We start from the raw sequence: 23,056 nt of genomic DNA, 5'->3' as shown, positions 1-23,056 counted from the left end.
GTACCATCACTTTTGAGAGCAATTGGACAATAACCCATAATGGTGAATGCACATAATTTATGACCCAACAATTCAACTCTTACACACACACACACACACACACACACACACACGGGGTTGGGGGAGAAAGAGAATACATTTTACAGAAATTCTTGAATGAATGAGGAGAGTTGTACAAGAATATTCATGGTAGCATTGTTACGAAAAAATAATATTTTAATGAGAAATGGATAAATAAATACTGGGTATATTTTTAAAATGGAATACAATATGATAATGAAAATGAATTAACAGTAGCCACATATTTCATGAACATGAATAAGGCTCACAGCTTGAGTGAAAAAAGCAATTTGCAGAAGAGTACGGGATGATATTCTCTATATGCGAAACAATACTATGCATTGTTTAGGGATACACACATATGAAAAGCATAAACATATGGATAGGAATTAATCATCAAGTGTAGGAAAAGGCTTACTTTTCCTACAAATTATATTGCAGAATGGGCCCAAAAGAGCTCATTACAAGCTTTAAAATGCCCAATGGCCCAGAAATTGTCCTGGTCACTTAAGGTTTTCAAGTGTAGGAGAGGAAGAAGAAAAGGAATATGATTGGGGAGGGGTCCAAAGGGAGCTTCAATTACATTTGTAACATTTTATTTCTTAAGCTGGTTGCTGTAAACTCAGACTTTTGTTCTTTTTGTAAATTAGAAATATTTCATATAAAGTAAAATTCTGTATATTTGAAGACTTTTAGTCCTGTCGTTCAGTATCACACTGCCAGAGAGCCCCTCACGCATCCCCTTACCCCTAATCTCCCGAGTTTTTGTTTCCTTAATGAAGCACCTTGGGCCCATTCACCCAGCAGGTAGGGCCTCTGCATAAGGTACACTTATGCAGGCTCTATATTTACAAGAGTGCTTGGGTGAGGTGGTGAGTGGGACCAAAGTCCAGCTTGTCCTCTAGACAACAGCCTTGTGCCCTTTGCACAAAAGCCCCAAGGTAAGCATCATTCGAAGTGGGTACCCTCTTTGTTGCCCCAAAGCACCCTGAGGTATATGCAAAAACACAGCAGCCAGGCTCCACCTCCTGTGTTCTAGCAAGTGGAGGCTACAGATTTACTCATCCGGAGTCATGAAAAACTAGAAAGAGGAACCAGGCTGGAGGCAGAGTCTCTATTAAGTTTATTTTTTACTTGCTATCAAATGTTGGTTCATCCTGATATCTTTCTAGGTTCTTATGGTTTATGTAAGAGCGATTTTTTTTTTCTAGTTATTTGGGAGTATATCTTAAAAATTACCTTCTTTTGCTCTCTTAGGACATCTTACCTAAAAGGTGATAGACGAATTTCCAATTTATCTTTAATGCAAAGCATGTGCAATGTATCAACTATAAGAAATACTAACACTCTGACAGAAATTACCTCTTTTCTAAGTCCTTTGTTCCTACTATTTTGTCTCGCCAAGTTGCAAATTTGAATCCTCCTTTCTTACCTGCACCTGATGGACTATAGCAATTTATTCTTCAATACAATCTACATGTCTCCTTTCTCCAAAATCTAATGCTCTCCTTTTACCTAAGTTGCCAGCCCTAAGATTTTATTCCATGGAGGCAAAGAATAAAGTTCCCAAGTGTGGTTCATGGACCACCTGAATCACTTTCATGTGATGTGCATAAAAATGCTGATGTTATGCCCCAGCCCTATTAAATCACCTTGCATTTCTCATCCAGCTTTGTAGGTGATTCTTATGCTTACTAAAGTTTGAAAACCATACTTTAAAAGAAAGGAAATGAGTTAATTAGCAAAATAAAATCAAGTGATTTAGTCTAAAATTGTTATTTAAAAACAATAGAAAAAAGTGATATCTTGACAAGAGAAATGCTGTCATCTTTCAATGTTGTTGTAAAGGAGAGGTCTGAATGGAATAATTAAGGAACCTTGATTTACAATTTTTCCTCAATTCACCTGCTTATGAGAGTTGCTAGAAAATAATGAAAATGATTTAGACAATGGAAGCCAGAAGCCTGGGAGTTTTCCTGTGATGATCTCTGGCTGAGCACAATATCTGAGAGCTTCAGATTTATTATCTGTAAAACCAGATGGTTGTCCTTCTATCTTTAAGTTCTCTTTCACACCTACAATTATAGGAAATGTGTAATCCCTAAAACCTAAAGTCAGAGCATAGCGTTATATATTGATTCTCCAGCATATAAATAAATGTATTGTATTTTAGCCATATGCCCAACCAGGCATTATTTTTAAAGATAAACACCTGAATGCAAAGATGAAAATGTTTCAGTTTAGGTCTTCGTTGAGTTGTTTTTATTTTCTTTACTTACGTGCCACGAATAGTCAACTTTATGACAGTGACATTTTTTAACCTTATCTGCCTTAAAGTATTCATGAAAAATGTCTCTAATATAGAGTAAAACAACCCAAAGGCATAGTAAAAAGCAAGAAAAGAGGTGCCCATAAGTAGTATTTGGTACAAATAATGATTCCATGGGGGTCTATTAAGCCACAAAAGTCCAGAAGGGGAAGGAATGCTGATAATTACCTAACATCAAAGTTGCTGCTGGCTTCTCAATGGTAGTCACTTAGCACCCAACCTTTTTGTGGTCTGGAGAAATTGTCCAGTATTCAGAAACAACACTTCCTTTGATCCTTACAAAATACTCGTGTTTTAGGATTTTAAAGTATGTGAGAAAGCAGTCTAAATTTGGGTCACCAAAATTCTGTATCGTCCATGGCTAATTGCTAAGATTTAGCTACCAAGTACATATCAAGATAGGTATAAAGATCTCAGGTGAAAGCAGAGGTTTGTGGGATATACTGTTTTAATTCGGTATATAGCTAAAACCCAAATATTTTTGTCGGATTAAGGGAGACTTTTTCTCTCCTCTTCAAAATCTTTTTTCCATTTGCATAGCTCCCAAAGTCCGCTCCCGTTGAACAGTGGAGAGTCATTTGAAACTTAACTGAAGGTTGCAGGCAAGTTCTATTTTTTTAGGTCATCCAGTTTAGGGGATCCAATTTCTGCAGGAGGAAGAAGATGGGTGGGGGAGGGAAAAACCCGACTCGACGTCTTTATATTCTTATACCTTCAATCCACAACCTGCCGCACAAATAGAGCCAAGTCAGGGATTTCGCCTTGAACCACCACCACAACCTTGTCACTCACGCCCGATACACACGCCCCTCTGGCCCCGCTCTTGACCAATGGCGGCTACCCTTCTTGCATAGTAATGAGCCCGAGACCTCCCCGGGCCAATGGCGCTCCGGGAGAAGGGTTAGTTTTGCATGTACCTAAGTGATTTGCATAACCCGGCGGCTGGGGGCTTGGGAACCCGAGCGTGCAACCCTAGAAGGGAAAAGGACGGGAGGCGATCGAGCCGCGGCGGAGGGAGAGCGAGCAAGCGCCCGGGTGTTGGTGCGAGAGCCGGGCGGGGGCTGGGGCGAGGGGCCGGCATGGCTGGAGGCTGCGCTCCGCAACCTTGAAGAGCGGTGGCCGCGGGAGGCCGGGGACGCGAGGCGGGTGCGATGGCAGAGCGCGGTCTCCGCGGCGGCGCCCGGCCGGGCCGGCTGGCCTGAGCCGCCGCGGGAGCAGGGCTGCCTCTGCGCTTCCATGGAGCAGCGGGAAGGGCGAAACTCCGGAGCGCCGCGTCCCTGCGCTGCTGCCCCGGACTGTTGAAGGCGCCGAGCCCGCGCCACCGCTGAGACCGGAGAGCCGCGGCTCCCACCCGCAGGCCGGCCGCCCGGGGGCGGCGGGGGCGTCGGAGGGCAGCGGAGGCGCGCCGAGCGAGGGCGCCGCGGGAGAGGCCGGCGCGGAGGCGATCGCAGCAATGCCAGGCCCGCTCGGGCTGCTGTGCTTCCTCGCCCTGGGGCTGCGCGGCTCCACCGAGCCCAGCGGCGCGGCGCCGTCCCTGTGCGCGGCGCCCTGCAGCTGCGACGGCGACCGTCGGGTGGACTGCTCCGGGAAGGGGCTGACGGCCGTCCCCGAGGGGCTCAGTGCCTTCACCCTAGCGCTGTGAGTGCGGGGGGGAAAAGGGATCGAGGGGATGGTGGTGGTGGTGGGAGGCGGGGCGAGTGGTCAATCCCAGCCCACCCCCCAGGTCCGAGGAGGGGGGCGCCAGTCACCTGTGTGTGGGGGTGCTTGGCACCCACTCCGGCGCCGCGGGCTTTCCAAACTTGGCCAGCCTGTGTGCGAGCCGTGAGTAGCTCATTTTCTAGACTCTTCGGGACACAATCACCCCTCCCCCCAATTCCCAAGTGCATCTGGGTGAGGATCTGGGGCCAAGGAGGAGGGAGGAATCTGGAAACACTTGCCCCTGGCAGCCTTTTCAATTGACCTTCCCTTTTCACACCGCCCCCCTCCATCTCGCCCCCCCGCCCCAGCTCAGCAGGCTAGAGGTTTGCAGTCGGCGGGGGTGAGGGCGCCTAGAACTCTAGAACTTGGCCGGAGTCTGCAGACCCAGGCACGTTTCTTGGGGAAGCACCTGGAGCCTCCTGGTTCCAGCATGTGGGAAGAAGAAACACCTGCACCTCAGGGCGAGCCTCCTCCCCATGTGGCCCTCTCCGGGTAGAGCGACCTGGCACCTCCGGCCAGTTCCACTCCCGCCTCCCCAGCAGACGCCAGGGACCTGGGGCAGGCAGGCGAGCGAGGCCAAAACAAGGGAGGAGGAGGGGGAAATTGCAGGTTTCTCTTGGTGAAAATACTCTTCTTACCCAACAAGGCCTTTTAAAGAAGGAATTCTAACCTGAAGGACAGGGTTTTGGAAGAAAAAGTTCCCGAACATATGCTCTGCCCTATTGGAAAGGTCGGCAGGCAGCAGTTTTCTGCTATCTTGTAAGCAGCAGTTTTCCTTTCCAGCTGCCAGCGGTTGGGAAAACACTCAAATGGTTCTGACTTAAAAATCTCCCTCCTCAAACAGGGACCAGAGAGCTTTAGACATGCCCTTCAGCAAGGAAGAGGTATCTGAAATCTGCCCTGGGGGTGGCATTGGGAAATGCCACCAGGAGAGGCAGAATAAGGTAACTGGTGCAGGGCTAGGTGTATGCTCTTGCTCCTGGGCAGCGCGGCCAGTGGGGTGATTAAATCTAGGGCTGTAAAAACTGCTGGAGAGAGAAAGGGACGGAGAGGCTCTTGGGTGAAGGGAATTTCCTTTTACCTTATGGCTCCTCCAAGGGACCTCTTAGAAATAGACAGTTTTAAAGGAATGACAGGCCCGGTGAAGAAATCCTTTCTCTGCCAGCCAAAGGCATTGCTGTGTTTCCAGGGTGTGTGTGTGTGTGTGTGTGTGTGTGTGTGTGTGTGTGTGTCTGCTTGCCCTCTGGAAATGGGGTTGTCTTGATAGGCCTGCTGCCTTGGAAGCTGGCTCATTCAGGGACCCCCCGGCTTCTTTCTCAGTTCTTCCCCAGTCTCAGGTGTTGGTTACATCTTTGAAGCTATTTTCCTTCAGGATGGTGAAGTTTAACTTTTCAATGCAAAAAGTTAACTTGGCAATGAAGTCTAGTTTGCCCACAAGGGTACATTAAGTGGGAAAGTGGGAGTGAAGAGAAATAAGGGCAAGACCTGGGTAGAGAGGATGGGGCTGTTTTTCTCCCAGGTCGTCTTGAAACTGTCAGGTACCTCACCACGGGAGAGCTGTCTTTACCCAAAACCTCTGCCAAGCCTCTCTATAGTAGAAAAGCATAATTTTACTGTTTTGACCATTGTAAAGACCTTATTTAGCAGATTCCTCGAGTTTTAATGAGTAGGCTTGCCCTATAAGGAAAAGGGCTGTTTTACATTAGTACCTAAAACCACAAAGAAATAGCACATTTTTATGAGAGCACACTCCTCTCTGTGGAGCACCAGGCGTCTTCCTTTAGAGCTCACTGCAGGTCGTGAAATGCTATCTTTTCAACCTTGAGCGTTACAAAATATATTGCTCATGGCTTGGGAAAGAGAAGAATAATTGGCACCAGTCCAGATTAGATTGTCTGAGCTAGCATCAGCATAGCCCTTTCTGAGCTGCAGTGGTGAGCAAGTGTGTTTGATTTTCTTCTTCCATCTGGACCTATGGAGTGATCGTATACCCTGATCACTCCTTATGTCACCGTAATGCTCCTCATTTCACTCTCAAAAGTATGTAGTATATGCACACGCCATCGAAAGGGCAGTCAGTGTGTTTGCATTTGGGGGAAACCAGCTGATTCTCAAAAGTCACGTTGAGATCTAGCTGGTTTGGCTCAGTGGATAGAGCGTCGGCCTGTGGACTGAAGGGTCCCAGGTTCGATTCCGGTCAAGGGCATGCACCTTGGTTGTGGGCACATCCCTAGTAGGAGGTGTGCAGGAGGCAGCTAATTGATGTTTCTAACTTTCTATCCCTCTTTCTTCCTCTCTGTAAAAAAATAAATAAAATATATATTAAAAAAAAAAAAGCCACGTTGAGAAGGGGCAGGTGCTGTGGTTCTGCACACTGCAGTGGATCTTTTTTTTTAGTAAGTTTTTACTGATTTCAGAGAAGAAGGGACAGGGAAATAAGAAACACCAGTGATGAGAGAGAATCATTGATCAGCTGTGTCTGGCATGCCACCTATAGGGGATTGAGCTGGCAACCGAGTCATGTGCCCTGACTGGGAATCGAACCCTGACCTCCTGGTTCATAGGTCCATGCTCAACCACTGACCCACACCGGCCCTGCTTACAGGACGCCTTGGATTCATTTGAGGCCTCTTTCCAAATCTGCTCTCCCATCACCGCCTAAGTGGGCTGCAGTTACACACCAAGGGACCAGATCCGTGGTTCCCAACGTTTAGTTCACAGATTCCGAATTTCTGGAGCATGTTCATCAAGGCCAATTTCATTTACACATGAAATTACAAACGCAAAAATGGAAGTTCAAAAGATGAGACTGGTGATTATTCATCAAAGTTCTTTTACTTTCTCCTCATTCCTCAATGGTGGTGTACTTTCACCTCCCCCAGGGATGTGTGATCCCACACTGGAGGCCCCAGGACTGACTGAGAGCAGGGGTCCAATCCCCCCGCCTCCCTTGGTATCCACAGAGCCTGGTACACGGTAGGCACTTAGAAAGGTTGCAGTGGGTAAATAAAGACTCAAGGCCACACCGAGGGGCAGAATTGGGAAATGCAGCTCAGATGCCATCCCACATGCGATTGCCCAATTCAGCATTCTCACCATGTAGTCTTCTGTCCAGATCTGAGAAGGCCCCGGAGAGAGGATACCTGCTGCTTCTCCTTTAGGCCCGTTGGGACTTGTTCAGTCTAACAGTGTCTGTTTCCTGCTGAAAGCTACCTTATCTGAGGCTGGGGGCAGAGTCTGTGGTAATCCTCAGTATTGTTGGTGGGATTCCCGTGTTCCCATCACTTGCCACACCTGCAGTGATTATTTATATTTTGCAACAGCAGTTCTCAGCCCTGTGTCACAATGCACTGGCTTGTCACACTTGACCCTAAGGTGTTTTAAAGGAAGTACTCTTACTAGCATTAACATTTCAAAGTTTATTGGATCAGAAGGATTGACAGTTATTCCTGTATTATGGCAATAAAGTCACTCTTAATCACCTACCTGCCAAGATCCTTGATCCGGGGAGAAAGAGATGAAGTCACAAGGGCGGTAGGGAGGGGATTGCGCACGATTTTCCTCTGGTATGTGTGTGATTGCCACAAACTTGAAGAAATGTAGACCCGGAGCACAGATTTCCACATCCTAGATTATGTCTGGTGCACTGTTTTAAGATTACAAAGGTTGTTTCTCTGGCTTCATGGAGACAGTGGTAGGTCTGAGCCCTTAATCGTTGTCTGGACCAAGCCACCGAGTGATTGTCTGGCCTTTGGGCAAGTCCTTCTACTTTTTCGTCTGATGACAATTTCCTCATCTGAAAAACGAAGTAATTGGATTTACTAGATTCTATCTAAGGCTGCTTGTAGCTTCCAGAAGTTCTACGATTTTATAATTCTTACACAAGTTTAGGGTGGCAAGGTGAGGATAATGTTCTGATCCTCTCATGAAAAGATCCCAGGAGTAGCAGAATATCGTTGTAGGTGAAGTTGCACAAGCCCATTTATTAGCGCTTACTTGGAGGAGGAGTTCTTTGTGTTTAGAAGTGTGTGTTAGGAAGTTTGCCATGGAGACTTGTTGCAGAATGCATGCCTAGCTAAGGCACTTTAATAGGGTAGAATAGCCCTGCTTGTTTCCTGTGGGTATGGCTTAACACTTGGAAAATAAAATCACCCAGTTTCAGTAATTTGGGTACTGTACAAAAAGTTACTCAATGTCCTCACTTCCATATAATTAGTCATAATCTCTTTAACCTTCACAGTGTGCGTATCCTCTGCATAGGCAGGTTATTGAGCTTTCTGTGTAAAATTAATGTGACTTTGAAACATTTTTAAAAATAATCTCTTGCCTTTTCTTCTCCTTTTGCAAGCATCATCTCAGACTCTTCTCTGGGGTGTATTTCACTACTCCAAACACCTCTCTTCTTTTCATGGTATCATTTCACGTATTTTCTTATGTTTCCTCCAATGTCTGCTGTATTCCTGGCAGGTCAATAATTAGTGACAAAATGTTTATACCTTTTTTGATGGTAGAGTTTTGATATTTCTTGAGTTCTGAATTCCCACCTGTGATGTCAGTGTTAGCTTAGTTTGTGTGGTGTGTCTTTCCAGAGATGTATTTAGTATTATATACAAGTGAATTTGGTTCTGAACAAGGTCAATATATAAAGGTCTTGTAGATCCTTTATTTTACAAACGGAGACCTGGTTCTTTTTAACTACAAGAGGGGGAAAGAGCATCCTGCTGGGAATATGGAGAGCTAGTTTCCAGGTCTCTCAATAAATCACACGTGTGACCGGGAGAGTGCCGCATACCCAACCCTTCAGGATCTTGGTTTCTTCACTTTAAAACAAGAAGTTAACAGCTGTTATTGCCAAGAGTTTTATTTCTATTTAATTTGATTTTTGTTTATTTTTTATACATTTCTAGGGTCCTCTCTGTTGTGTCAGTGAAGTCTAGGTGCCTAAATCTTGGACTCTCACCCACCAAGGAAACCTCCAATTGGTCAGCTCTACTGGAGGGATATTTCCACTGAATGGGGAACGCACTTCCTCACAAGGCAGCAATGTGCTGGGTGTGGTCTGAGCAATTCCTAGCATTTGAACCAGTAATTCCCTCATTCTGTGTTCCTTAAGGCTTGTGGTAACCACTAATATTTCATGATTTCCAGTTGAACTAAATGCGCATGGCAGTCATGGTATCACAAGCACTTATTGCCCAGGCAGTTGGCTCTTCGCATTAGAGTTGAAAGGTAACATTGACAACTTAATCTCTTAGGGGAGATCAAAGTTCTGTACCGGTAGGTGGATCCAGGCAAGTTTAGGCATTTTCTTGGCCTCTGTCAGCCTATCTCTCAAATTCTTATTTTAATCATCTTTATAATAGTGGGATGTTCTGACAGCCTACAAATTTGGATTTTGGTTTCTGGCCTCCTTGGTGGTGCCTATCCTTATGTTTTCATTATCTTATCAATAAAAAACGGATATTGGAATAGATGATGGCTAATGTCTACCACTGCTTTGAATTTCTCTGAATCTTGTGTAGTATATTAAGCAAAGTAAAGTTTTAAGAACCCTTTGTTATTGAAATTCTCACTTTTCCTGTATAAAAATACATAAATTTACATAAAGCACAATGTTTGTTGGAATACCTCAATTAAAAGTTAAGCCCTGTCAAGTGTGCCCTTCACTCTGAAAAATAACTAATATAACTTAGTGTGTTCTTGGTAAGACAGCTTAGCTGTTTTAATTTTTTAAGCTAGATCTCAAGGTTTTGGCTCTAGAAATACGTTCTACAGCTCACTCTTTAACTGCCTCCCTCAGCCTTCATGTTTTTGGCAATTTTAAAAGCTTGTTTTCCTATGTGTACAAGAACATGGATAACTTTTTTTCTTTTTCCCCCAACTGTTTAGTGAATTGTAGTTTTTTTTAAAGCTTCATTGAGGATAATAAAATGCTTTATTTTTAAATTCTGCCAATGAAGAAGAAAAATCTAGGGCATTTAGCAAATCAATACTCTTACACAATGGATAATTTGTCTGCCTTTCTTTGCTTTTTTTTGTGTCTATGTTTTTAAGTGCTTGATGTTCAGACTGTAGGCGAGGTATCAGCTCTATTGTCTGAAATTGGGTGGGTTCAAAATCGAGTTTAGAAACCAGTCTTAGCAGGAGACAGATCATGATTTTATAGTTCATAGTACTCAGATACCCCCTTTAAATGGCAAGATGGAATTATGGAAGTATATCTTCTCATTCACCACCCTTAGACAAATATTTATTATTCAACTATGTATATGGCTGGAACTATTTTTAGCAAGATTCATAAAGCATTCTGAAGTATTCTGTGTTGTGTACCAGCAATTAGAACGATGTTTGGGATGGTTGTTTTTAGTCTCTACAGCATGTTTTGATACCACTACATATTTTAATTGCAAAAAAAGCACATGGCAAAATTTGGCATTATGCATTTCTTATTTTAGATGCAAGTGATTAAAGTTCAGAAATGCCCTTCTAATAGTCCAGGAAATGAACATTTAAAAATTACATATATTTTTGTAGTTCTAGCTTTTCTGTACTAAAAGGTCTTAAGGGGAAAGCATTGGACACCCCTCCACCCCCAAGTGGCAACATGTTGGTCCATTGGAATATGAGACTATCCTTGTAAGGAAATGTAAACCATAGATATTTTGGGAGGCAGCTGGGCCAAGAATGGGTATATGTTTCGATCCCAGGCTGGTCTGTTGTCTGCGCTAGAGACATGTGTGGAGGAAGCAAATCTAATATATTACAAGATATTTACTGACCTTTTATTCTTCATATTTAATTTCTATTTAAGTATTCTGAGTCAGTATAAGTAAAAGTTATATAAGCCCCTTTAGCCAGTATTTTTCCCCTTTATTTTTACACTAGAAGGATGTAACTTTTTTTTTTAAACGGAGTTTTAAATATAAAGGTGACCATTGAACGAGTGAAATCTCAATGCACTCTGACAACAAAATATATTTTTAAAAAAACATTTTTATTGATTTCAAAGAGGGAGAGGAAGAGAGAGAGAAACATCAACGATGAGAGAGAATCATCAGCTGCCTCCTGCATGCCCCCACTGGGGGGGTCGAGCCCGCAACCCCTGCAACCCAGGCATGTGCCCTGGTTCCTGGGTCGGTGCTCAACCGCTGAGCCACACCCAGCTGGGCACAACAAAATATTTTTGATATTCAAATCAGATTTTAGAATCCACTATCCAGAAAAATCCTGTTAGATTCTCCCCATTCCAGTATATTTAAAAAGTTTTATTTGGTTACATTTTCCCTCCTAAGAAGAGTGACATGCATTTGGCAGGGAGATGGCACCTTTACCTGGGAGCTGTGCTGGGCATGGCTGAGGGACTGCCTGGAATTGCTTCCATTGCCCTCAGGCTGTGAGGTCCTCATTGTAGCTCTCAGGGTGGACCACAGAGTATCATAGTACAAGTGGTGACATCAGAACTCCCTGAAGTGCTTGATTAGAGCTGTTGTCCTAGGATGATAGATGGATGTTATTAAATTCTCACTCTCTTCACATTTCTTGTTTTGAAGGTGCAGGACAGGTGGTGTGCTTCTAAGTCAGCAGTCTTTTCTCAAACTCACTGGGCTGGGATGTTGATTAACTTCCTGGTTTTTCCCATTTTTCTAAGGGGTAAGAAGGTTCATGCTTAGAGACCCTCGGAAAACCTCTATGAATAATGTGTGAAGGGCGTGGTGGGCTAGATTTCCCCAGCAGAGGAAGGCCCGTGGTTGTTGTTCTCTTGTAGACTGTCACCCTTCCCATGTGAGCATCTCAGAGGGCTGCTTTCTTGGAAAAGAATTCTCCAGAGAAGGGAGCACACTGTTTTGACTTACACCTTAGGAACCCAGTATTCTAAAGTCCATCAATTCTTTTCTGTAGTGGTGGGAGAGGAAACAAAGGGTGTGGACTCACCTTGACGGTTCTTAGTGTTTTTGGAGACTCTTCATGCGCACTTCTGTTTTAGGCACTAAATGAATCTGGTCTTTGCATTTCTGAATGTGATAATTGACTGTTGGGTCCTCTTCAAGCTCTCCATATCTCACATCAATTGAAGCATATACAGAATTCTCATAAATTTGATCAGAGTTAAGAAGGGAATATTAACCCCAGCTGGGTTGGCTCGGTGAATAGAGCACTGGCCTATGGACTGAAGAGTCATGGGTTCGATTCCAGTCAAGGGCACGTACCTTGGTTGCAGGCTCAATCCTCGGCCTTGGTCAGGGCACGTGTGGGAGGCAACCAATCAATAATGTTTCTCTCACGTGGATGTCTCTCTCTTTCTCTCCCCTTCCCTTCCACTCTCTCTCTAAAGAAGAAAAAGGGGGGATATTAAATAAACTTATACATCTTAAATATTTCAGTATCCTGTTTTAAAGAGTATACCTGATGGGTTTACTAACTGATATTTGGTAATTTTTCTTACTTACTACCAGTTTTCATCCTTGCTGAGCTGCTTCTACTAGTTCTTCTCATTTGATTAGGTTTTTAGAAAATAATCTTAATATTTTCCTGTCTTTGTAATGAAGAAAAATTTTCTTGTTGGCCTTCTGTTCTCTCCAAGGTCATTTTGAGTCCATGGTCATGTAATCCAGCTATTTATGTCATTGCCTACTCTCCAGGCTTCTTTTTATAGGCATATTTTTATGGTTAGGCCTTTCAAACATGGTTTTGTTTTTGGAAGTGTGACAGAGTCAAATCCCCTGAATTCCTAAATGTGTGAGCTTGGACATTTTACTTAACCACTTAGGACAGTGGCTTTCCCATCTGCAAAAAAGATAGCTTGCTTTATCTTCAAGGGTCATATGTAGGAACCTTTAAAGTATGGTCTCTTTGAGTGATGGTGAGCACCCATTTTTTTTGTCATTTCTTTTGGGAGTGACCAGGAAGTTGTATAATGTTATATGTGTTATCATCTTGTGATTTAAAATCCTAAACCCCCATTTCTCTGTGTGTTTGTGTGTGTGTGTGTGTGTGTTTTAATGTATATCAGGTTTAAATTCTGTTGTAAACAGCACAGGTGAGCCACTGTGTTAACGAAAAAGAGGCTACTCATCCAGCAGAATTTTTTTTTTTAATATATTTTTATTGATTTCAGAGAGGAAGGCAAAGGGAGAGATAGAAATATCACTGATGAGAGAGAATCATTGATCGGCTGCCTCCTGCACACCCCACTCTGGGATCGAGCCTGCAACATGGGCATGTGATCTGACCGGGAGTCAAACCCTCACCTCTTGATTCATAGTTTCACGCTCAACCACTGAGCAACACTGGCTGGGCTCTGTCAGATTTTTTTATTTAGAAAACCATGAAGATCCTGGGGCAGAAAGAGTAGGGTATATGTTTTTGTCAAGATACTTTCTTATAGGTGGTGTGATTCCCATAACAAGAAAGCCTGATGGTAGGGAGGTAAGTGTCTCTGGAGAAACCATAAGAGCTGAAGGGAACTCATTTTCTCGCCTGGGTCTCTCTGACTTGGCACTGCTTTTCTGAGATGGCTGGTCGGGTAGCAAGGTGCTTTCCTAACGGAAGCAGTATTTCTTCTCACATCAAAGGGTCAAAGGACCTGCAACTGTGTTGGTGTGGTCTTTAGAGACTCATTTCCTGCTTCCAGACTTAGGAACACTGAGGATTGTCCTCGTGCCCAGGAGAGCTCCCTGTGGGTCCTCAGGCCACTTCCCATGTTCAGGATGCCTAAGATCTACTCAGGACCCACAGTCTAGCTGTGTTCTTGTTTCTTCCCATCGCTTGTTTCTAGGAATATATAGCTTAGAGAGACCTTTTCTTTTAAGTACTTTGAAAATGATATTTTATTGGATGCCTTTGTATTCTTTTTTTATATATTTGAAACTAACGCTTGTGCTTTGTGGATAAAGAAGAAAAGCTTATTATTTTAAAAGTAATTTTAGAATGAAAATGTTTTCCTTAAAATCTTTCATATTGTGAAAAAGTTATATGGCATTTATGTTGAGCGCAGTTAAAACTTTCTTGGAAACTGGGAAAATCCTTCCGGGTTTTGATTCGGATCTGCGTGGAAAATGAATTTAAATTCGGAGCAGCAGCTAATGTATGGAGCAGTGCTCACAACCTGTTTAGATTGGCCAAGTGTTCGGAATACAGTTGTGCATTTTTTGACCCTGGCTCCCTTTCTTTAAAAAAAAAAAATTGAATGTTTTTCCCATTACCATCTTGACATCTGCCTGGTTACACATGAATAGCTTGACCCAGTCCCTCAGCAGGGAGACTACCATGGCCTTGCTTTCAATAGCCATGTCACCGACAAAGAAAACATATGGACTATTTCATTCCTGGCTTTTGCAAACAGTCTGAGGCTGGGAGGGCAGGGAGCAGGAGACTTCCTACTTTATGGTAGGTTGGCAAGTTTGTGCGCTAACCACAGGCCCTGCTGTTAGCAATCAGACTGTGTTTTCCACAGCCCCGTTATGTTCTGTGGAAAGGGAGTCTCGTGTTCTGGATAAATACGTTTCTAATACCAGATTGAATTAAGTTTGTGCAACCCGCTTCTATGGTGGTGTTTACTATTTAATTATATATTTCACCAAAGGGAGTGTGGGTGTGCATGTGCATGAGTGTGTGTGTGTGTGTGTGTGTGTGTGTGTGTGTGTGTGTGTGTGACATTTGGATACTATTCTCCCAGGTTGGATATGTGGTGTGTGTTTGATGGATCCACAAGTTGGGAATGAAGAACATAGAACCTTCCTTGAGGACTATTTGCCTTTATGTGTATCTTCTTGTCAGTTACAGAGAGAGAGAGAGAGCAATTGATCCCTCCCATGCTAGCTGGGCACTACTGCACTCACCTGCCAAGGTTTTTGCTGCCTGGAACCAGCTTTCCACTTGGGGCTTGGGGACTTGATTTCAGTTCAGCGAGCATTAATGCTCACTTGGCTTTGTGGCATCGGTGTCCCCAGTGTGGAGGCTTGTGAGCAGGTGTGCCCGAGAGAGGACCAAGAATGTGGAAGAGAGGGGTCCATCAATTGCTGTCATTTTCAGGTCTTCTTCTGGGTGAAAAGAATTTGCCCCTGGCACTGCCCTGGCTGAGGTGGTATTTCAGAAGGAGAAGAAAACTAAACAAAACCCTATGACATCCATCCAAAGCTGAGAAGATTCATGACTTCGGCAGAAGAGGGAATGACATACATGTCAGCAGGGTCCTTTCCAACCCTCCAGTTACCCCAGCCTGAATTTCAAGTTTCATTGTCTCTTTGTCATGCTGGCTGGCCTGACAGGTGTTAATGATTTATCTAGAAGGAAGTCAGCTCCTGTTTTATGCCAGATATAGTCAGCTATTTAAATGTATAGATGCATCTCATCGAGAAAGTATTTTTGATGGTTCTTGGTATTGATACTGCACATTAGCTGTATATCAGTGTGCCAAAAATTCCTGCCTTTCACATTTTCTCATAAGAGTAATTCCTTTTGCAGTTCTTGATTATAATAGATTTCCTTGAAATGTGTTGGCTCTTGGAGGATTACATTTTTAAAAGTTTAGGTTTTATGGTTCTTCCCAAAGGAGTCTATTTGAGGTTCTCCCCTTTCTTTTCGTGCTCTCATACTTTTATCCTAAATTAACTAATTTAATCTTAGATGTTCCATCTTTCTTTCTTTTTTAAATGTGTTTTATTGATTTTTTACAGAGAGGAAGGGAGAGGGATAGAGAGTTAGAAACATCGATGAGAGAGAAACATTGATCAGCTGCCTCCTGCACACTCCCCACTGGGCATGTGCCCGCAACCACGGCACATGCCCTTGACTGGAATCGAACCTGGGACCCCTGAGTCCTCAGGCCAATGCTCTATCCACTGAGCTAAATCGGTTAGGGCCCATCTTTTTTTTCTTTTTTTTTTTACTGACTACTTAACTGACCTTCATAACTATGTCTGTCTGTACTTTTAAAAGAGTAGAATTCTTAGCCCCTTTTTGCTACCTGACAGTTACTCTTTGATCCCAATGTGTGGAGCATTTTGCTTGCAATGAAAAAAATTTGAGTTATTAGTGTAATCATGTTTGGAAAATCTGATTCAAAAAAATGGGAATTTGGCCCTGGCTGGGTAGCTCAGCTAGTTAGAGCATCATCCAGATATGCCAAGGTTGCAGGTACCATTCCTGGACAGGGCACATACAAGAATTAACCAAAGAATCCATGCATAAGTGGCACAACAAATTGATGTTTCGCTATCTCTGTCTCAACTCAATCAATAAAACAAAGCAAAGAAAGAAATTTGATGAGGAATTGCTAGGCCTACTTGTTTATTGGGCATGTTACATGTTTTAACACTAATTTCCACCAGGAACCATTCTAGGTCTCTGGCATGGTTCTCATTTCACAGCTGAGCAAACAGCTTGCTCAGTGGGCCCACAGTTAGTGGGTGGTAGTTGGTCTGTGAAATTTATGAGTTCAGTTTGTAGTTTGCTTGGGTAGTTGACAGAGACTATCAGAAGAGGAAAAGGTACAATGAGAAGGGAAATGGTGAGAAGCTACAGGTTATTATGGGGTGGGGAGGGACAGAACTGAAAAGAAAACATCCTGAAGAAGCAAACACACGTCTATACAGGGGGAGACTGACTTGACTGGGGAGTAACATATATGCAAAAATCCAGTCACTGTGTAGAATTGTCTTTTATTCATAGCAGAATTTTGATGTACCTCTCCTAGACTCTTTGCTTTATGCACCTCTTTGTAAAAGCTTTCATATAATTTTCTATGTTAATAGCGTTCTTCCTGTGTCAGGAAAATATCAGTCATGCATTTTGGCTGGCCGTTTCTTTGGTGGAATTCACATAGGTAGTATGTGAGGATCAGATCTGTTCGTCGTGTGCTCACTTTTCTGTTTCTTAAGGAGCAGATTTCTGAATGTGCTTCTTTAAAGCAAAACCCTGAAGTCAGTTAAAAAGCAGAGTGTGCAGTATGATGGTTCCCATATAGCTTGCTCCCTTCCACTCACTGGAATTTCCTGCCTCTCCTGTTGAAGATGTTTTTATAGGGAAGTCAGCATAAAAGTGAATCACCCATGAGCCTCCCTCCCCCCCACCCCCCAGGCATTTCGTTTGGTCAACTTGGCATTAATTTCGTTGGTACTCTTTAGTTGACTTGAACAGTGTGTTGATTGTGTGAGCTGATGTTTATTAAACTGTTAATATTTTACAGACTAGATGGGTTCCTGTTTGGACCTATGTGTTCCTTCCTTTAGCAGCAGGGCTGTTCATGGTTGAATCTGTGGCCACAGTTTTTATTTTTAATGTCCTGGTGACAGCTGGCCCCATCCTGGACAGTCATGTACTTGGTGACCTAAAGGTGGTCTTCTCCTGGAAGCGTTTTGCCTCTTCCTTTTGCTTATTCTTTGTCACTAAGAGCTTCTTCTTGGTCTGTTCTACCATTCAGATAAACCATGACCATCATCGTGTTATTAGCTTAGATGCTAATTATAAACAAGTTGTTGAGTATCAGGCATTATGTGAAGTGCTATACATGCATTATCTCTTTTTTAAAAAGTATATTTTTATTGATTTCAGAGAGGAAAGGAGAGGGAGAGAGAGATGGAAACATCAATGATGAAAGAGAATCATTGATTGGCTGCCTCCTGCACGCCCCCTTCTGGGGATCGAGCCCACAATTCGGGCATGTGCCCTTGACCGGAATCGAACCCAGGACCCTTCAGTCTGCAGGCCAGTGCTCTATCCACTGAGCCACACTGGCTAGGGCGCGTTATCTCTTTAATACTCCCAATAGCCCTCTAAAGCACATGCTGATACTTTCTCCATTTTAGAGATGGAGGAGCCATGTGTGGTGAGGGCACACAGGTGATAACTGAGGTGTACTTGGGGTGTTGGATCTTGGTTTTTCAGACCAGGGTTATTTGGCTGAGTGGGATATATGACCGTGTTCTTTAGAGCTCCTTTTAGATGTAGGCTCATCTGTCTTGCACGCCAATGATATCTTGAACTGCTCATTTTATAGATGAGGAATTAGTTCTGGAGGGTTTATACCTGTTTTGGCTTTTGCTTGAAGTGTTCTCAGCTCCTTAGAATGTATATTTGGACTCTTGTAAATCTTAAAGTTCACCTGGTGCTGTGGTCTTAAGGCTCTTGTGTGTGTTATGGACCACTCATCAGAAAGGCTAGGTCTTTCCATGGGGGAAACAAAAAGTCCATTTTCCCAAAGGACATATATTTACATGTATGTGTTTATAGACTGATATCTGTTTATTATTTGCTGAATCTTTCAATTATATAAATCATAACACCACATTCTTGCTAATATCTTTCAGACCTTCCCTTCCTTCTGAGTCTACTTCTTTTAAGAACTGGTAGAAAACAGTTCATCTGATGAAATTTTCCATTCATCAGGGAACGAAACCAGTTACATGTAGTTGAATGACTTGCCCAGAACCATTGGTGGCCCTCCAGAGTAGGTTAAAAACAAAACAAAGTAGAAAGAAGCTCATTATCTGAATAGATGGTCTTTTCTTTGACTATGTAAACCCTTGAATATTTAATAAGATTTTTGACTTGTGTTGCTTGTCAGATGGTAATATTTCTGGTGCTTCTTCTCTGTCTTTTGTTCAGTCTTTCATGGGCCTAGTACTTTATTAAAATTGTAGGAAGTGATTAGTTTGTGGAGGTGAATAAACAGGTTTCATGCAAATAATTTGATTAGTTCAAACTATTTTTTAAGAGCTACTAATGTTTGTATAATGGTTCATGGAATCAATAATCTTTCAACTGGAAAGTAATAATTACTTATTAAGATAATGTCAGTACTCAACTAATTTGTTCAACATATATTCATTAAGCACTTTATGTGTTAGGAATTGTTTTCAGTGTTGGGGACACAGATATCTAATGATGTCTGCCAGTGTCCCTGCCCTAATATAGGTTACCTGGCATGGAGTGGGGTAGGTGTGCTGGCAGACAATTTAGAAAAATAAACACAATACATTTATAAGGTCAGGTGATATTAAGTACTATCAAGAAAAATGAAACAGGATGATGGGGGCTCACTATTTAAGTAGGGTAGTCAGGGAAGGCTTGAATGAAATGATTAAGATAATTACTGGTTAAGGTTATCAGTCAATATCTGTTGGAATATGAATTCAGCTTAAGCAATGGCAAAACAAGATTTAAAACGTTTCTCCCCACCTCATAATGATAACTTAGTTAAAACATAAAAGTAATAAAATCAATACAACATAATAAGCTGGGACATCAGTACACGGGAATCGTATACAGCAATAAAAGAACAAAGTATTGATACAGGCAACAACATGGGTCGGTCGCAGGGCTATTATGCTGAGTGAAAAAGACAACCTCTTCTAGCCGTTCGATGCCATTTAAAGTACTGGAGAAATGACAGCATTATAGTGATAGAGAACAGGTCAGTGGTTGCTAGGGTTAGAGATGGGAAGGCAGGTGACTGGAAAGGGATGGTAAGCAGAATAAAGGATGTTGGTTTGGTTTATACTATTGGTGTAGTTGACATCTAGAGCCCCTAAAACAAGGAATGGAGATGAGAGCAACATTTTCTTTGAGAGCATATTTTTACTTCATAGCAACAACATTATGGGGAGTTCTGTTTCATTTTCTATAGGGATGTTTATAGAATTGAAAGTGCCTGTTTTCTTCAAGGAATTGAAAGTCTTCTGCCAGGAGGAGTTGAAAGTGTTCATTCTACCCAGGGCTTTGTTTCAAGTGGAGTAATATGCCCGTGTTTTGTGTTTTTTTTGGGGTGATGGAGCAGTTTGTTTCTTATCATGATTGTAGTGGTGGCTGCATGAATCCATACATGTTATTTAAAAAAATGAGTGCATATAGTAGTGGGATTAAGAGTAGGATCTGTAGTTTAGTTAATACATAAATTTTCTGGTTTAGCTAATCTATATTAATAAAGGGGTAATATGCTAATTAGACCAGGTCGATTGGATATCTTCCAGTTATCCTGCCTTCCTTCCGGACAAAGCCACGGTGTCAGGCCGGCAGGGGCGGGGGTTAAGGGCAATCAGGCTGGCAGGGGAGGGAAGTTAGGGGCGATCAGGCTGGCAGGCAGAGGCAGTTAGGGGTGATCGGGCAGGCAGGCAGGCAGAGTGGTTAGGGGCGATCAGGCAGGCAAGCAGGTGAGGGGTTAGGAGCCAGCAGTCCTGGATTGAGAGAGGGATGTCCGACTGCCGATTTAGGCCTGATCCTGCAGGGGGGATCCCAGATTGGAGAGGGTGCAGGCTGGGCTGAGGGATTTCCCACACACACCCCCAATCTCCCATACACGATTTTCATGCACCGGGCCTCTAGTGTATTATGGTTATGTACAATGTTGCCATAAGGAAAAGCTGGATGATGGTTAAAAAAGCTCTCTATACTATTTATTCTTGCAACTTCTGGTGAGTCTTAAATTATTTCAACAACAACAGATATACCAGATCAGTTTAGAGTCTTGAGAAATCTTAGTCCTGGTCTCTCTCCTTAAGTAAAGTGAGGAAACAGTCTCTGAGGTGAGATGATAACTTGAGGTCACAGAGCCCAAGTCTGACTCTCTAGACCTTTTAACTCTCGGGTCAACATTATTTTGCTCCCTTAGAGCCGTGGTCGGCAAACTGCAAATTGCGAGGCACATGCGGCTCTTTGGCCCCTTGAGTGTGGCTCTTCCACAAAATACTGACTTCTGCGCATGGGCCACGAAGTTTCAATCGTACTGTACATGCGCGCCCGCATGTGGTGTTTTGTGGAAGAGCCACACTCAAGGGATCAAAGAGCCGCATGTGGCTCACGAGCCGCAGTTTGCCAACCACTGCCTTAGAGAATAACCAGTTTTAGTTGCTACTGAGCAATTGTTGGGAGATTACATGGGTGCCCTCCATATTTCTCCCCATTTACCTCCCCAAGTCCCCTGCAGCTGAGAGAGAGAGAGAGAGAGAGAGAGAGAGAGAGAGAGAGAGAGAGTTCTATTCTATGTCCTGCAACATAGAAAGTGCCATATATAAAGTATGCATTCCATTTATCATTTATATGGTTTCAGCTATATATTTGACTAAAACCCATATGCATCTCCTTTTATGGAGGTACTTCCTTGGTGAGTGCTTGGTACTGTCTGAGTAGTATGGGGAATGGTGTTGGATCTCTGCCTGTGAATTAGTAGCTGAGTGGTGTTTTACTTCTGATGATTCAGTATATTTGCTTTAATTGCTGGATTAACCAATTTCTTGCCTCCCACAAAGAGCACACACATTTGTATAAAGAGGGGATAAATGAATGAAGTTTTAGGGACTAATTTTTGTGGTATTTAAGCAACAATAATCTAGATTACCCACAACCTTAATTTCCTTTCACGAGTCCTATAGATGGCCTTTGTCACCATTTACACTTGATTACTTCATTGTTAACCCAGTGCTGTGATTTAGCATGCAAAGACTTAATTATTCCTTTCTGGCCTAGTGAGAAATTTCCTTCCAATAATTGCCTCCACTGCCCTTTAGCCTGTTAAGCATTTAGTTTGTTTGGAACAACATGGTTGCTCAGTAAGCAAATCCAAGCGCAGCAGTGCCTGGAGCTGTCCTTGGACCATAATTTATACCTCTGACTAGTGACGCAGGCCTCAGTGCGAGAGTGTTGTGACCGGTGGATGTTCTGCATTAGGGCAGAGGTGTGATGCATTTGTTTGAAGTTGGGGGAAGAAAAAGTTCATGACTTAACGGTACTAAATAGTTCTCCTCTGGTCTCTTTCAATTTAACATTTCCTTATTGAAAGTGAAAAGTCATGCCTACTTCTGAAATAAGATTAGACTCTTAAACTTTCGTATTTTTAGGGAGTGGTGGTTGTTGTTTTAAGGCCAGCCACATGTAGTCTTAGCTGTAGAATAGATCCTTACGTAACATGTCACTGTCAACATTGAGGATTAGGCTTGCTGGGGGAAATGGAGAGGTTTATGCAGTGATGGCAAAGAGATGTCTTTGTTTCGTTTTGTTTGGTTTTTGCTATGGGTGTACTTGCATCTAGAGCCCTGAAGCAAGGAATGGAGATGAGAGCAAAAGTTTCCATGTGAGCCCTGGCTGGATGGCTTAATTGGTTGGAGCATCATCCCATACACCAAAAAATAAATGTGGGTTCGTCTCCTGGTCAGGGCACATACCTAGGCTGAGGCTTTGATCCCTGGTTGGGGTGCCTACTGGAGGCAACCTATCGATGCTTCTCTTTCACTTCGGTGTTTCTCTCTTTCTCCCTTCCTCACTTGCTGAAATCAATGAACATATCCTCAGGTGAGAATAAAAAAATTTTTTTTTCCAAGTGGGTATCTTTTTTTAATTTCACAGCAACATTATAGGGAGTTCTTCCATTTTCAATGTGGAAGTTTGTGGAATTGAAATGTCTGTTTTTCTCCTAGGAGGGACTGAAAGTATTAATTCTACCTAGGGTTTTGTTTCAAGTAGAATAATATGCCCATGTCTCTCTAGACAGTTTACAAGGCTTGTTTAACATCACTTTTTTGGCAACATAGTTTTGGAGCTTTACTCCTAACACCTCCTTCATTCACCCCACTTCAAAATTCTCCCTCTTCCTGTTTCCTGAAACAATATTAGCTGCCCCATTTCTCTCAGAGAAGGACTAGAATAACAATGGCATCATAGGGTAACTGGATATTCTACAATAAAAATACATGCATGCCAATCTGTTGTTGGGGGTGCAGCTACACTGTTAGAAAGCAGAGTATCATATGCATCATACTAATTTAAACACGTTTTTAAGTGTGTTGCTCTATATAGCCAGTTTCCACCTTTCAATTTCTGTGCTTCCAAGACATTTGTGCAGTAGATTATTAGTTTTTTAGGGGAACCAACTCATTTTACTAACATAAACATAAAAGGAAAAGACGTATACTGAAGAGATGTATGTATTAAAGCAGTTCAGTTGTTACAGGATTGGTTGGGACGCATAGCAGAAGACGG

The 23,056-nt window shown here is 42.8% G+C and overlaps 1 protein-coding gene across 4 annotated transcripts in view; it reads left to right on the top strand.

The window, feature by feature from the left end:
• The first annotated feature begins 3,326 nt into the window (after positions 1-3,326).
• LGR4 (leucine rich repeat containing G protein-coupled receptor 4) overlaps positions 3,327-23,056 on the top strand; it is a 98,310-nt gene continuing 78,580 nt past the window's right edge. For 2 of the 4 annotated variants that reach the window (XM_036325688.1, XM_036325687.1), the window contains exon 1: positions 3,327-4,027. In XM_036325688.1, the coding sequence (XP_036181581.1) occupies positions 3,843-4,027 (185 nt within the window). In that variant the 5' untranslated portion in view covers positions 3,327-3,842. The remainder of the gene's footprint in view (positions 4,028-23,056) is intronic. The other 2 variants (XM_036325686.1, XM_036325684.1) reach the window with 2 other exon arrangements.

Source organism: Myotis myotis, unplaced genomic scaffold (genome assembly GCF_014108235.1).
Source record: "Myotis myotis isolate mMyoMyo1 unplaced genomic scaffold, mMyoMyo1.p scaffold_m19_p_10, whole genome shotgun sequence".
Lineage (NCBI taxonomy): Eukaryota > Metazoa > Chordata > Mammalia > Chiroptera > Vespertilionidae > Myotis > Myotis myotis.
This window is presented reverse-complemented; position numbering and strand designations above follow the sequence as displayed.